Genomic DNA, 15695 nt, shown 5'->3' with positions numbered 1-15695 from the left:
AAATTTTTAAAGATTCCTGTTAATTATTTCAAACATAGAATGTGAAAGATGGAAATCTCAGAGATTCTAATGCCACATGCCCTATGAAGCTTAAAATTTGTTAGTAATAATTATGACTTTGTTATTTATTTTTCTAATCTGTCATTGCATGGGCCATTTTTCCAACTGTGGCAATTTATATACTTCCTTTAAACTCATAAATAATTTTCATATAAGAGACAAGCATTTTTTTAAAATAATACATTTCAGAGTAGTATTGTTAAAAGGAAACAGGTACTAATATGGTTCTAGTTTAAGCCACATAAACAAATTGTAGTTACTTAGACATTAAGAGAAAAATAGTATAATGTTATGAATTAGCTGGCAATTATTTGCTAGTTTCCAGAATTGTAGATCAACTGGAGTGATAAAGTATCTAATTTGAGTATAGTTCATGGAACTAATTATAACCTCAGATTCTACCTTTAGGAATAGGTTCTTTCTTTCAGGAAATGCAGTACCTCTGGATTTTACTATTACACATTGAAGTTCTGTGGTGTCTGCAGTAGCCAGTTCCAAAATTCAATCATTCTTATGGTAGATTTTGCCTCTACTCTGTCAGATTATCCCTTCCTAGTGTAAGATTGAACATGCTCCTTTCTTTTCTAGAAGACAGTTACATTATAGCCTTCTTTTTCCTTTATTTTCTAGAAGACAGTTACATTATAGCCTTCTTTGTTCCAAACAACCCTACTTCTTTTCATATTTCTTATATAGTCAACTCTTGATTATCTTATTATGGTGAAAAGAAATGTAAAACATCCAGAAGAACAAGTAAGGCAAACATGAAGTCAATAATGCAAAGTCAAGGCATGACTTTGACATGCCTTATATTTGGCAAATTTTTAAAGATTATTATCCAGATTTCATTGGAGTCCAAAAATGTACCAGTTATAATTTAATTTTTTAACATGGATTGAACTTGTTTTATGAACTAAAACAGTGCCAATATTCATAAATGATCTTTGTTTGAAAATAATGTATATTCTCCAACTTGGGGTACAGGGTTGTAATATATGCATGATCAAACATATTAAGTATGTGTTTTAAATCTCTATCATTACTAATTTTTTGTCCACTTGTTTGGTCAAATAGTGTGTTAAATTACACATTCCTATGTTAGACTTAATAATTTCTACCTGTAATTCCAGTTTTATTTTATATATTTCTAAGCCTTGTTATTGCCTCTATAGGAATATATTTAGATCACTTAAATCATCTTAGCAAATTAAATCTTTAATTAAATACTATCCCTAGATCTCTAGAAATGTGTTTGTGTTAAAAATCTATTTTAGTTGTCAAATATACTACCTTTTATTTTTAACATATGACTTTTCCCTTTTTGTGTTTTTTACTATCTATTTTTGCCTCTAGTAATGATGAAGCTTTCCTTGATTTTTTTCTAAATATATATTTTAGTTTGGAAATTTACTGCTGATAGAATGTAAATATCAAATAAAAAATAATAGAAGTTTACTATATAATATAGATCAAGAAATTAAACATGCCCCAAGAAGCCCCTCCATATATCTCCAGTCATAATCCTTCTGGAAAAGATAATCACAATCATGACCTTTATGTCAGTCACTGCTTTGTCATTTTACAACCTTTTTATGTATCTTAAATGATACAGTTTGGTTTTGCCCACTTTTGATCTTCAATTAAATGAGATCATATTATATGAGTTTTTTTGTGTCTTGCTTCTTTGACTCATTATCATGATTGTCAGCTTCATCTATGTTATTGAATCTAATGAATGGTTCTAGTTCATTCATTTTTATTACTATAAGCTGCTAAGTCGCTTCAGTCGTGTCCGACTCTGTGCAACCCCATAGACGGCAGCCCACCAGGATCCCCCATCCCTGGGATTCTCTAGGCAAGAACACTGGAGTGGGTTGCCATTTCCTTTTCCAATGCATGAAAGTGAAGAGTGAAAGTGAAGTCACTCAGTCGTGTCCAACTCTCTGAGACCCCATGGACTGCAGCCTACCAGGCTCCTCCGTCCATGGGATTTTCCAGGCAAGAGTACTGGAGTGGGGTGTGCCATCACCTTCTCCAATTACTATAAGCAACAGTGCTCAAATGTTTTGGTCTCAGGACCCCTCTACATTGTTGAAGATTATTGAGAATCCAAAGAAGTTTTGTTCATATTTTGGATATATTTATCTATATTTACCATATTAGAAATTAAAACTCAGAAATTTTAAGGTAGTTATTCATATATTTAAAAATAATAAAAACTCACATGTTATCCTAAACATTTTTTATGAAAAATAACTTCAAAAATGTAATGAGAAAAGTAGTATTTTTACATTTGTTTCAAATCTCTAACACTTGACTTAATAGAAGACAGCCAGTTTCTCTTAGATGCTTCTGTATTCAGTCTGTTCAGTATATTGTTTGGGCAACAAATACTATCAGTTGTTTCCCTTGAAGCGACAGGCTCACTGGGTTCATTTTCCAAAAAGATGTCTGCCATATACCAAGGTCTAAATAACCATAGTTTGTTTTATCAGGTGTTCTTTCAAGTAAAAATGATGGTTCATGAAAAAAGTGGTTAATTTACCTTGCAATACAAATCACCACCTGGATGTTTTTTCTCAAGACAACCATAGTACTTCATTAGCAGAAGTGCTTTATGCTTGCTTCCCTTCACACTGAATGTTGAAAAGATGTGTGCTCAAAGATCAAATTAACAAAATTATGAGTTCTATTCTTCAGCAAGTATATTCTTAAGTGAATTTTATTTTAATGTGAGTATATGAAACTGAGAATGTGACAGTTTCTGAAAAATGTAATGACTTTGGCCTTTGGTCCCACTGCTGTCATTGTACTAAGGCTTCAGAAATTTTACCCACCATTGCTTTTGTACCTGAAAATATAGTACAAAAGGCAGATAGTGTCTTTAAGATGCTTTAAGATACATCTGTATTATATTTTGTCTAGTTTTTTCAATTGTTCTCAGTGAGAAGATTGGCATTGTTTTCTCGCTTTTCATTACTAGAAGCCTGGTTTATCATTTTCAACCTATTTTTTCCCTTATATTTTGGATATGTCTTTTTTTACGTGTATCTTGTGTACTTTATTGGTTTCTTTTTTCTGGGTAGATAACATGGGCTTTTTAATTGGAAATTCAATTTATATTACTGTGATGACTAACTTATTTGGATTTACTTTAGCCATTCTGTATACTGTTTTTTTTCTCCTTTCTTCATTTGTATTTATACAAACTGGATTTATTTTTAGTTTAGAAGACATTCATTGTATTTCTTTTCTTTATGTAGTTATTCTTGAAAATTTAGTAAATATACTTAAAATAATAAAGTCTTAGATTGCACTGTATCTTTATTCTCTTTCTCAAAAATAGAGTTTAAAATTTCTTTAGTACCATTCTTTCTGCTCCTGGCATGTGTACTTAAAACAATAATGTCTACCCTTGTATTTTATAATCCACCAAGTTAGACTTTTAAAATATGTATCAGCCATGTTTGTTTCAAATTACTTATATATTTGCTATTCTTTTCTCAGTAATTACCTCTTTAATTTCTCCCCTTCTTAAATCTCATAATCTTATACTCACAAAGTATATCCCCAAGTGATGATCTTCTGATAATTTTTTTAAAACCCTCTCTCAGGAAATCTCTTTATTCCGCCCTTATTTTTTTTCCAGTTTATTGAGATATAATTGACATATAACATGGTATCAGTTTACGATGTATAACATAATTTGATATATATATTTATCACAAAATAATCACCATAGTAAGTCTAGTTGACATCTGTCCCATCACATAGTTACAATTTTTTTCCCTTGTGATGAAAACTAAGATGTATTGTCTTAGCAGCTTCCTGTACACTGTAGAGTATTGTTAACTGTAGTTGCCAGGCTGTATGTTGATTACATCCCCAAGACTGACTTACCTTGTTCCTGGTAGATTGCACCTTTTCACCACCATCACCCAGTTCCCTGCCACCTCCAGCCACTTGCCTCTGGCAAACACCAGTCTCTTCCGCTTCTGTGGATTTGTTTGTTTGTTTTAATGGAGACATAATTTGCATATAGTATTATATTAGCTTCAGGTGTATAATTATTTGATATATGTATACATGCCATTATTTTGAAAGATAATTTTACTAGGTATATTATTATAGATTGACATGTGTTCTCAGCAAATTGTGATGTCATTCTAGTCTTCTGGCTTCTGTTGTTGAAATTAAAAAGTCCGCTCTGGGTCTAATTATTCTTTTGTAGTTAATCTGTTTTCTTTCTGGGTGCTTTTAATGTTCTCTTTGCCTTTGCTATTCTACAGTTTTCTTACAATCTATCTTTCTGCTTTTACTTATCATGAAATTTATTGGGCTTCTCAAATATGAGGATTGTTTGCTTTCATTATTTCTTGAATGTTTACTGCCAGTGTCTCTCTGAATGTTTCCTCCCTCCCATTTTCTCAACTGTGACTTTCTAGAGCTTTCATAGATATTCATGTTTTATGTCTGTCAACTCCTCTTTAATTTGCCACATTGTTTCTTTTCACACTGCATTCTGTATAGTTCATTCATATTACCTTTACAGCTAGATTTTCTCTCTAGCTGTATATAATTCAGTTCAGTTAAATTTCAGTGATTCATTTTTCATTTCTAGAAGTTTTACTTTTTCTAATCAGCCTAATAATTTTCAGTAGTCTGTTTTTCCTAAAAAATCCTGTCACATGCAACTTCATATTCTTTAAATTTATTAAGCTTATTTTGTATTCCATATTTAATCATTTCAACATCTGAAATCTGCAGCTCTGGTTCTATTGTTTGTTTTTTTCTGCTAGTTCCTACTTGTGATGACTTACGTTCTTTCATGGAAGGGCATGGCAACCCACTCCAGTATTCTTGCCTGGAGAATCCTACAGACAGAGGAGCCTGGCAGGCTACAAGTCCATGGTGTTGCAAAGAGTCTGATATGACTGAAGTGACTTAGCACACACACACGATCTCAAATTATGAGCATGTATTTGTTGGAATGTGTCTGTGGTGATTCTTGAAGGCCTGGGTTAAGGGTGTGTGTTTTCCAGGAAGACTTGTGTCTGGGTGTATTTCTGTGATACACTGCAGAGACCTGCAGTCCTGTGTGACTTTAAATTACAGTTCTCAGATTATGGTGTCTCAGGGCACAGTTGTTGTATTGGCCCAAATTATAAACATGTAATTTTCTTTTCTTTGTTTCTATTTTTCTGTGTGTTTTCTGTGTGTTCCTGTGTGTTCTATGTTTCTGTGTGTTTTTAAATATCACTAGTAGCAAAGACAGTTTCCTGCCCAATTCTATGGGCTGCTATTTTGGGATTTTTTCCCCTCTAGTTTGCCTAATCTCTGGGTATAACCTTTTTCAAATATACTATATATATAGTTTATTTGCCTATCTGGACATGAACAACCTTAGGACACCACTGTTCTGCTTCCCACAGTGGTATATTCTCATCTCTAAATCAGTCTTTTTTCCCTCTAACCACCTTTTTTCTTCCTTTCTTCTGTCCTCCCATTCTCCCTTATTTTGTTTCTTTCCTTCTTTCCTTCTGTGTTTGCTTGAGCTGCAATATAAAAAATACCATAAAGTGGATGACTTATGATGAATGATCATGTTTTCATAGTTCTGAGAGCTGGAGGTCCAAGGTCAGCAAGCCAGCAGCCTCAGTGCGGTAGTTGCTGAGGGCATACTTCCTGGCACCTTCTCACCGCATCCTCAGGTGGTGGAAAGGGGAAGGGAGGTCTTTCAGGCCCCTTTGCTAAGGACACCAATCCCATCCTTGCAGGCTCTGGCCTCATGACCTAATCACCTCCCAAAGGCCCCACCTCCTCCTGATGCCATCACCCTGGGGATTAGGGTTCCAGTACCTGAATTCTTCACACTCTAGCTTCTTCCTTCCTCTCTCACTGCATCCTCAGGTGGTGGAAAGGGGAAGGGAGGTCTTTCAGGCCCCTTTGCTAAGGACACCAATCCCATCCTTGCAGGCTCTGGCCTCATGACCTAATCACCTCCCAAAGGCCCCACCTCCTCCTGATGCCATCAACCCTGGGGATTAGGGTTCCAGTACCTGAATTCTTCACACTCTAGCTTCTTCCTTCCTCTCTCACTGCATCCTCAGGTGGTGGAAAGGGGAAGGGAGGTCTTTCAGGCCCCTTTGCTAAGGACACCAATCCCATCCTTGCAGGCTCTGGCCTTATGACCTAATCACCTCCCAAAGGCCCCACCTCCTCCTGATGCCATCACCTTGGGGATTAGGGTTCCAGTACCTGAATTCTTCACACTCTAGCTTCTTCCTTCCTCTCTCTCTTCCTCTTTTCCTTCCTTTCTTCCTCCTCTCTGTCTTTTCTATTCTCAGAACATACATTTTTTCCTATAGCAATCCATGTCAGTATAGGTTGTCAAACTAATTTTATCCCTTCATATGTTGCAAATATTTTTAATGTCATCAAAGTCTGTGTGTGATGGCTGGAAGGGGTGATGGTGACCAGTGTTTCAAAGTAGGGAAGAGGCCTGGCTTCATAGAACAAATCTCCTTTTATCCTCCTAATAATTGTGCAGTAAGCCTTATTTTCTAGTTTCTTTGGTTTAACAATCCTTTTCTTTATGGTATACCAACTTTCTAGTTACAGTTTAAAAATATATCCACGGTCAAAATATTTAGATAACTTGGCAAAGTATTTAATCTAGTAACCATTTATCGAAGTTCTATTATATATATGGAAAAGAGAAAGAACTGTGTTAGCTCTCCACTCAGCTAATTTTACTTGGTGAAAGCTTATTTAGTTACTAAAGGGGGTGATGAGCACACTCTCTTGCCATATTACTATGTTTACTGTTATGGTAGTAAATATATCTATGTTATATAAGTGACTCCTGCTTAATGATACCTTATTAGAAACATTTTATTAAGAGTTTATTAAAATATGGGCAGTAGGCAGTGTTTTCTAGTTCATAATTATGAATTAAAATATAGGTCTTTGAAATAATTGCCAGATGCTTATAATTTCATTAGGGGCACTGGACTTTTGAAAATTAACACACACAAGAAATGAGAATTCTCTCATCGTCAGCCACTCACCCCTAAGTTCATTATGCAGCATTTTTCTTCTTACAGTAACCCAAAGAAGACCAAGCCTGAGAATCTGTGAAATCTTCCCTGATAAATTCTGACAGAGACCAGATTTGATTACTTTTGTTTATATAGTCCAAGTTAAGCTTGAAGTTCTACAGTTCATATGAAGATTAGACAACACTTCTTCATCTTGATTATCACCTTCAGACTAGCCTGTGCTGAGGTGGAAGCTGGTGCTGTGTCCCTGGGATAAACCAGAAAGTACCTGATCTGTTTACCATAGACACACTTACCAAATCCTTGGTTAGCTCTGAGTGGTTTGCCTGAAACTCACGTACTTCTTTCTGACAAGTTTTGGATTAATCTAAATTTTCTCTAACGTATGGATGTGGTCATTTTGATTCTTTGATGCACTAACATATGCTAGCTAACAATTCATTTTTAAGTTAAGCAGAATTTTCCTGGGTTGCTATAAAATTGCCAAAATCTCCTCCAAATGAATTTACTTCACACAGGTGTGAATAAAATTTTTATTTCACACTTTCTTAGAAGTGATGTGTGTCTCAGTAGAAGGGCATGGGCCCAGGAGTGAAGAAGGTGATTTTCTGACAAAGCCACATTGTACTTAGAAATAGTGGTTATATACGTTACCGCTTTGAAAATGGCCTGGGTTTACCGGCGATGTAATACAATACTGTTGTGTGCAGCAGAAAACAAAAAAGGTAAGCTAGTGTGTTTTCTTTCCTTTTCAAGTTTGGCTAGAAGAGATTAGAGTCTATAAATTATCATTGTTTGGGACTGTTCTTTAGATTTCAGTTGTGCTTCTTAAAAACTTCCACAGGTACTTAAAACAGATGCTGAGGAACTCGTCTCCAGAAGCTACTGGGATACACTGAGACGTAACACAAGCCAAGCACTCTTCTCAGACCTCGCAGAGGTATAATCGGACCTCAACCAGGTCCTTGTACCACATGCCACTTTCTTAATCTGGTCCTTGTTTCATTTTAGAGTCACAGTGATGAAACCAAAAATGTATTTTGTATTTTCCCTTTTCTCTAGGAAAGCAATAATTCCTATATGTAAATTGGTATATTTGAATATGTCAGCTGTGCTGGCAGGGGCTGCAAGGTCACCTTTAATTGTCTAAATCTACCTGCTTGTTGTAGAAAACTTGACTTTCCAACCTAATTAAAAGGAAATATTATTTTTCACTTTAGGATCACTTTTAGGACATTTGAAAATACTATTTATAGTTTCACTGACTCTTTTAACCTTATAAACTTCAATGTTACATGAACTTAGTAAAAGATATCTAATGCTTTAGAGTTACAATATATGTAAACAATCCAGTTTCCCACTATTCATAGTGAGCAGCTTACCAAGGGTGGGCATGGGGGAATTGTGCTAAGAGCAGTCCGTCCAGGAAGGGAGGAACATTTTTCCTTGATATTGGTTAGGATTGCCAGTGCATGGAAAATTAAAAGCAGACCGACCATTACATCACTCATTATTGTTTTTGAATTCCATAGAGACATGTACCTTTTTGCTGCACTCAGGCGGACGGCTCCCACCACCCCACTCTCTTTTTGCCCATTAATAGGAATTTGTCATTTTAAAAGATGGGCTATGTGTTATAGGTTGAATACTGTTCTATGTTTCCTATTAAGAATTTTTAAGAACTTTATTAGAGATGGCTGGCTGGCTTATCGTAAAGGACTTTTTCAGTAAATACTAAGAAATGTATTTTTCATTATCTTTTTGTCTTTAAAGTTGGCTTCTCATTTCTTTTTCTAAAGTTTTGTTTTTAAAAATTACGCTTAAAAATATCTAGAGAAGTAAACTGGATCAGATATGACTTCTGTTACCCATATATACAGTGTTACTCAACTGACATCTCGAGAGCATGGTAGACACTTAGAAATGCTAATTTTGCCACTTGTGCTCAATTTTAAAATCCTAAAACAAGTAAATAAAGCATTTTGCCCTATATTTGGTCTGTATGTGATATATAAATATGATGTGATTATGGCTAGTAATTATTAATGTTTAAAAATCACCTTTTTAAATTCTAGCTATTTGGGGTCATAAAGTGCTAATGGATATTCCACTTACACATATTTTAGAAGTACTTAATTCTATAATCATTTATGTAGGCACATAGTAGTCAGTGCCTAAAAGTAAGAGCAACTGGGGACACTAGTCCTTAGAGTCCCTACAAGCCAGCTGTGCCCAGCTTCAAATTAGCAGTTCTGTCTTGCTATCTCTCCAGCACGGACTGTTCGCCTCTCAGCCTCCAGCCTATCTTTAATCTCATTTAGCTCTGCTAGAAAGAAATTCTCACAGTTAGACACAATCTGCTTTAATTTAAATCTTGGGAGGTTTAATATCAGAAGACCAGTTGGCTCATACATATACTCAAAGATCTTATATATAAGATTTGCATAGGATCTCTTGAAGATGTTTATTGCTCTTTCAGACTTGTGCTGGGGCTGGCTTTTACAGCACATCTCTTCCCAACTCAGCATTCTGTGACATCCCATTGGTACCTTCAAAGTGGCCATGATAGGAGTGTATTAGACATTGGAAACACCACAAATCTGGCTTTTTTTTCCCCTTTGCAAGCTAGTTTACTAGCACACCATTGACTGTAATCAATCCACAGCTATAATCATAAGCTGGCTAATTTAATTAAAACATCATGAAAATAAATTGGATGGAGGGAAGTATAAAGAAAAATGAAAAGAAAACAAAACTTGTGTTTTCAGGTAAAATAATTATTGAGGGATTATCTGTGTTACTACCTTCCTAACATTAGAGAGGATAATAGAGAATTAGCTGTAGTTAAATTCCAACCCATTATAATTCCTTATCAGTTATTACTGATGCCACTGTAACATACTATTAACATGAATTGTTAATAGTATCAGTATTTCAGGATTCAAATTAGTTCAGAAAGAAAGCTTAGATCTGTATATATTTGTTATTTCTTTGTTTCTTTTATTTTTAAAATGTAAATATTGAGAGTAAAGCAGGTCTCTTTACATAATGTAGGTAAACTTGAGATTAGCCTCTCATATGCTTATTTCAGAGCTGTTTCTAACCATAGATTTTTTTTCAATGATAGTAAAACCCTGTGATAATGAAAATCTGAATATGCTGCTTTCAGAAAAATTATACCACTTTCTAGCCAAAATAATAGATAACAAATTCATAGTACAATATGTCTATTGTGCAACTGTTGAGTAAAGTCTGTGAGTACTGGAATTATACAAACTGTTTTGAGCTTTACAGATGAAATTTAGATTTTTTTCTTATTTACTTTAAACATTACTAACCCTTAATAAGTTTTAGTAGGTTATTTAAAACCTTCACTAACATATCAAGAGTTTGAAGATTTCTTCCAGCCCTTGAATAGAGCTTGATAAGATTATTATCACATAGTAATCAATAAAAATACATTGAAAGAATTTCTTAAAACTCTTTAATAATTTGACATATTTGTATTTTATGCAGGTTTTTTAATTTATTTCATTTTTGATGAAGTCATTTAAAGTAATTTTTAGTCAAAACAGAGTTAGATAATGGCTCTTCATGTAAATGGCCCATAGGGTTCTTTTTTTGCTTTGTTATGAAAACACCTGAATTCATTTTATTTTAACAATAAGCACAAGAATCAAAGGGATAAAGTCTCTATTTTTGTCTCAGTGCTCCTGTGATTTAAGTTATATAACACTGTTAGGATACCAAGGACACTGGTATAGTTTTCAATGACTGCCAACAGTACTCTGTTTCACTGAATGAGGGGAAAAGGTTTTCACCATTTCCATTTTCTAATTTTTCTCTCTAATGTCCAACTGTTATTTATGCCTCTGTGGATCTGGATTATCTGGATAAGTGCAACCTAAGTCTAATAAGATTTTGATGATGAAAGACTGTAAATGAAGATTTGCTCTGCTCAATGGGCATGAGAAAAACTGGCCGAATGAGGTCATTATTTAGAAGCTGTGTGAAACAAAGCCATCTCATTTCAGTGTATTATGTCTCGAGGTCAGGAACATGACAACACCAGAGGAAAACATTCGTAATTGTGTTACCCGAGTTCACTAACTTTTAGTGTTCCTATATCCTCTCATTGTAAGGCAGTTTGTTAGTTAGATCTGTATAATATATGTAGTTTCAGTAACACAAAAGAAGTAAGAGTATACCATGTAAAAATATTTTTTTGCATTAAGTTCCAATATTATTTCCTGTCTTGTCTAGTCCTTTTTTAACTTCTTGGAATATACAGATTTGACAGAAATGAATAATAATTGCTAACATTTATTGAGCATTTATAATATGCCAGTGATAGTGCTGATTAACAGGGGTTATCTAATCCTCATGACAACCCTTTAGGGTAAGTACTGTTGTTATTCCTGAGGATAATAATATCCTCAGTGAGATTAACTTCCCCAAGGCCACTTAACCAATGAGGGGAAAAGTCAGGATTTAAAGCTCAGAAATCTGACTCTTGAGTTCATTGTTCCTGTTTGCTCATCACACTACTGCTTATTTGTGAAGTAGCAACTTGTTCTAAAACCTGTCCCCTGCTCCTCTTCTTAGCCATCCTGACCCCTTCCACATCCCATCCCTCTGGCCTGCAGATGGATACTCCAGTCCTTCTTGCTGACTTCTGATCAGCTTGAGCCTCCACTCTTATGCTCCATTTAGGCATGCTTCTCAATATCTTGATATTTCCTCCCCCTACTAAGTTAAGCTGTTCCTTGGATAATAAACTGACTAGAGTTGATTATACACAATCAGAGAAGAATGTCTGTAATTAACAGGAGATATCTTCTCTCCCCCTCCAAAGGTTTTAATGCTTTTGCCAAAACATGACTACCAATAAGGACATTTGTATATTTCATTTACACTCACATTCTAGTTTTATCCTCACAATGGTTATTACAGATAGGGTTTTCCCCATTTTACAGGTAAGGAAGCCGATGATCAAAAAAGTCAGTAAGCTCAGGTCTTCTGATTTCAAATCCTGTCCTCTTCCCATTACATCAGTCTATCTCCTCAACCTAAAGTTATGGGTAAAAGCAGTAGTGCCTTTCAAGCACTACTCAAAAATTGTACTAACCTAGTGTCACATAGGGGCTTCCCTGGTGACAGACAGTAAAGAATCTGCCTGCAATGCTGGAGACCTGGGTTCGATCCCTGGGTCAAAAAGATCCTCTGGAGGAGTGCATGGCAACCCACTCCAGTCTTCTTGCCCTGGAGAATCCCATGAACAGAGGAGTGTGGTGGGCTACAGTCCATGGGGTTGCAAACAGTCAGACACAACTCAGCAACTAACACGTTAGTATCTGTATTGTCACATAAAGGGCCTTGAAAGACTCAAACCACAATGTGAGGTTGAATACTTCTTATAAAATCAGAGCTTTAAGCTTTTTGAAGATAAACATCAATTTCATCTATAATTCTGTTTTCACATTTTGAACTTCTTATTAATTGTAATGGCATGTGTTGATACATCTTTATGCTTTTTACTCTAATTTTAATATATTTACATTCTTTGGGGAATATTGGATATTCCTATTCTGTTTTGCTGTAACTAACTTTCAAATTGTGATTTTTTTTTTAAGCGTGCTGATGACATTACAAACTTAGTAACAGATACTACACTTCTTGTACACTTTTTTGGGAAGAAAGGAAAAGCTGAGCTCAACTTTGAAGATTTTTATAGGTGAGCTTAATTTTTATACTCATATTGAAAAATGTTAACATGCTAAAGTCAGAAAGGAGTCATCTAATGCAGTGACACTCACCTCTTTGCTGCTTTCATTTTAGCTAAAGATACTCTCTATAACAACAAATATCCACTTCCATCAGTGCCTGTGTACCAGTAGTCATATTGATAAATATAATAGGAAGTCACTGAATGATAAAAAAAAAAAAGTCTAGATATCTGGATTATTCCCTGTGTGTTCAGATGAAAGAATATTACCAATTCCTTAGTCTTAGTAAGCCATAGTAACAATAAGTAGTAATAAGCATGTATACAGTGTTTATGATAGTAAATACTAGGCAGGACACATGAACTCCTTTAAGTCTGATCACTACCCTGCAAGGTATTGTTGTTATGCCCATTTTACAGAGTAAGGAGCAAAAGTCTTCAGAGGCAAGTACCATCTGTTACCATCACTCTTCACTTATTCATTGCTTATGTATTTTTTGTCATAGGTTCATGGATAACCTCCAAACAGAAGTTTTAGAAATAGAATTTCTTTCCTACTCTAATGGGATGAATACTATCAGTGAAGAAGACTTTGCTCATATTCTTTTACGATATACAAATGTGGAAAATACATCAGTATTTTTGGAAAATGTGCGTTACAGTATACCTGAAGAAAAGGTATCTGATCCTCATTTTTATTTTGTTAACAGTGTGTTATTAGCTTGTAATTGTATAGGTCTGTAAAATATATTGTCCTGTTAGTTCTGCTCCCCTGTGGATTCATACATACTTTGAATATATTCCACTCTTTGTTCCTATGTGTCTTAAGTGCTCTGCTAAATTTTAAAAATTGATGAATTGAAAATTCTGGGTACATATCCTTATTTTTCTTTTTTAAAAATTATTAAATTTTTATTTTTACCCTTATTTTTCTTAGACATGTTGAAAACCTTTAATGTTATCAACAGTTGTTTTATTCACATTATGAATATCATTTTTCAAGAGAATTCTGCTGAGCTATATGCTTTGGCTACTATGTAAGCATCACCTCATATAAAATAGTTTATATTGACATCATTTCGGTCACACTTTATTCATTTCCCTAATACCCTTAATAAAAGGTCACTGGAAGACAGCTATTGATGAGTGAATGATTTTATCAGTACTGAAGTGAGGTTTTTCAAAGAGTTTGGACGGCATGATGGTTAAGAACCTGGGACAACTGAGTGTCTGTTTGTTTAGTGGCACATATTTTGTCAGCAGTTCTGAGCAGTTACATTATCTAGTGGTATTTGAATGCATCGCTGCAACCGAATAGAACTGGTGTTACAAGCACCTCTCAACGCATGGGATGTTTGGGATGTATTGCCTTCTATTTGTGTTTGTAGAAGGATCAAGTTAATCTATCCAAGGAAAACTTGCAAACAGTTTGACTTTGTTTAAAATGAATACACTGTGACGGTGCTAACAATTCTGCAGGCCCCATGGAATGAGGAAAAAAGGACTTGATGTTTTTGACTATTAGTTTATATAATCTCTTAGGGTTGTTTTTTTTTTTTAAATCTGTTTTACATGTTGAACTAAATTTCTTCCAATTCATAGACACTTCCCTAAGAATAAATATTGGAAACTGTACTATTTTCTCAAGCTACTGGTGTATTATTTAGGGCCTTGAGGTATCTGCTTTTTCTCTTTTATCCAGTGGAAAATTATAAAAATAATTCAAAAAATTCAGTTATAGGGTGAAGTGTGTAGGGAACTCTCTGTACTGTTTTTTACATATACATTTTTACATTTGAACTCTTTGTAACTATTTTTTTATATCAAATTATTTCAAAATAAGAAATTTTCTTTAGGTAATTCCCTGGCATTCCAGTGGTTAGGACTCAGTGCTTTCACTGCCATGGCCTGGTCAGGGAACTCTGATCTTGCAAGCTACGTGGGATAGCCAAAAAAATAAAAAAACAAAGTTTCAAGTTAAATTCAGCTTCTGAAAACTTTTAATTGATAGAGATATCTTAAACATACAGTTTTCTTGGACTTCCCTGGAGGCTCAGACAGTAAGGAATCCACCTTCAGTGCAGGAGACCTGGGTTCAATCCCTGGATCGGGAAGATCCCCTGGAGGAAGGCAAGGCAACCCACTCCAGTATTTTTGCCTGGAGAATCCCATGGACAGAGGAGCCTGGTGGGTTACAGTCCATGGAGTCACAAAGAGTCAGACATGACTGAGCGACTAAGCATAGCACATCTTAGACATAACAAATCATTACAATGAGAAAAGGAAAATATGGCAGGTGAACCAGCATTGATTCTCACTGATTTTTTCTTTTTTTTTCTGCATTATCTCATCAATCCTTAAAGCAGCCTTCCAGATATTGACAACTTTCTTTTAGAAAATGGAAACCTAAGGCTCTCAGGCACTTAAGACACTTGGCAAGGATTCAAACCCAAGACTCTCGGCCAGTGTTGTTCCTACCACATCTTACTTCTGCCTTTCCTTTCTCCTGTCATTTCCATCTCTCCAAAAGAATAACAACTAATAGTATTTCAATAGCACTTTACATTTCTAAAATGCTTTTTCATTTCCACTCATTTGTCTAGGAGATATTAAGCTATTATTTATAGTATTTACTAGGTTTTATTCTACTGTTTACTAGGCCTTATTCTAGCCACTTTGGATAAAGTGATAAGATCAACAAAATCCTTCTCTCATGGAATACATTTCATTGGAGAGATACAACAAAGAAGTAAAGGAAAAATAGTAAATGATATCTTTTCAGATAACGGTAAATATTATGAAGAGGACCAAAGGTCATGAGGACTAGAAAAGGAGATAGACAGTACCTG

The 15695-nt window shown here is 34.9% G+C and overlaps 1 protein-coding gene across 5 annotated transcripts in view; it reads left to right on the top strand.

Annotated features, from left to right (window-relative positions):
* The window catches only part of MICU3 (mitochondrial calcium uptake family member 3), a 78554-nt gene that overhangs the window by 53269 nt on the left and 9590 nt on the right, over positions 1–15695 (top strand). For all 5 annotated transcript variants that reach the window (XM_070781763.1, XM_019953475.2, XM_070781764.1 and 2 more), the window contains 3 exons: positions 7966–8061; positions 12755–12855; positions 13353–13524. In XM_070781763.1, coding sequence (XP_070637864.1) covers positions 7966–8061; positions 12755–12855; positions 13353–13524 — 369 coding nt within the window. The remainder of the gene's footprint in view (positions 1–7965; positions 8062–12754; positions 12856–13352; positions 13525–15695) is intronic.

Source organism: Bos indicus, chromosome 27 (genome assembly GCF_029378745.1).
Source record: "Bos indicus isolate NIAB-ARS_2022 breed Sahiwal x Tharparkar chromosome 27, NIAB-ARS_B.indTharparkar_mat_pri_1.0, whole genome shotgun sequence".
NCBI lineage: Eukaryota > Metazoa > Chordata > Mammalia > Artiodactyla > Bovidae > Bos > Bos indicus.
This window is presented reverse-complemented; position numbering and strand designations above follow the sequence as displayed.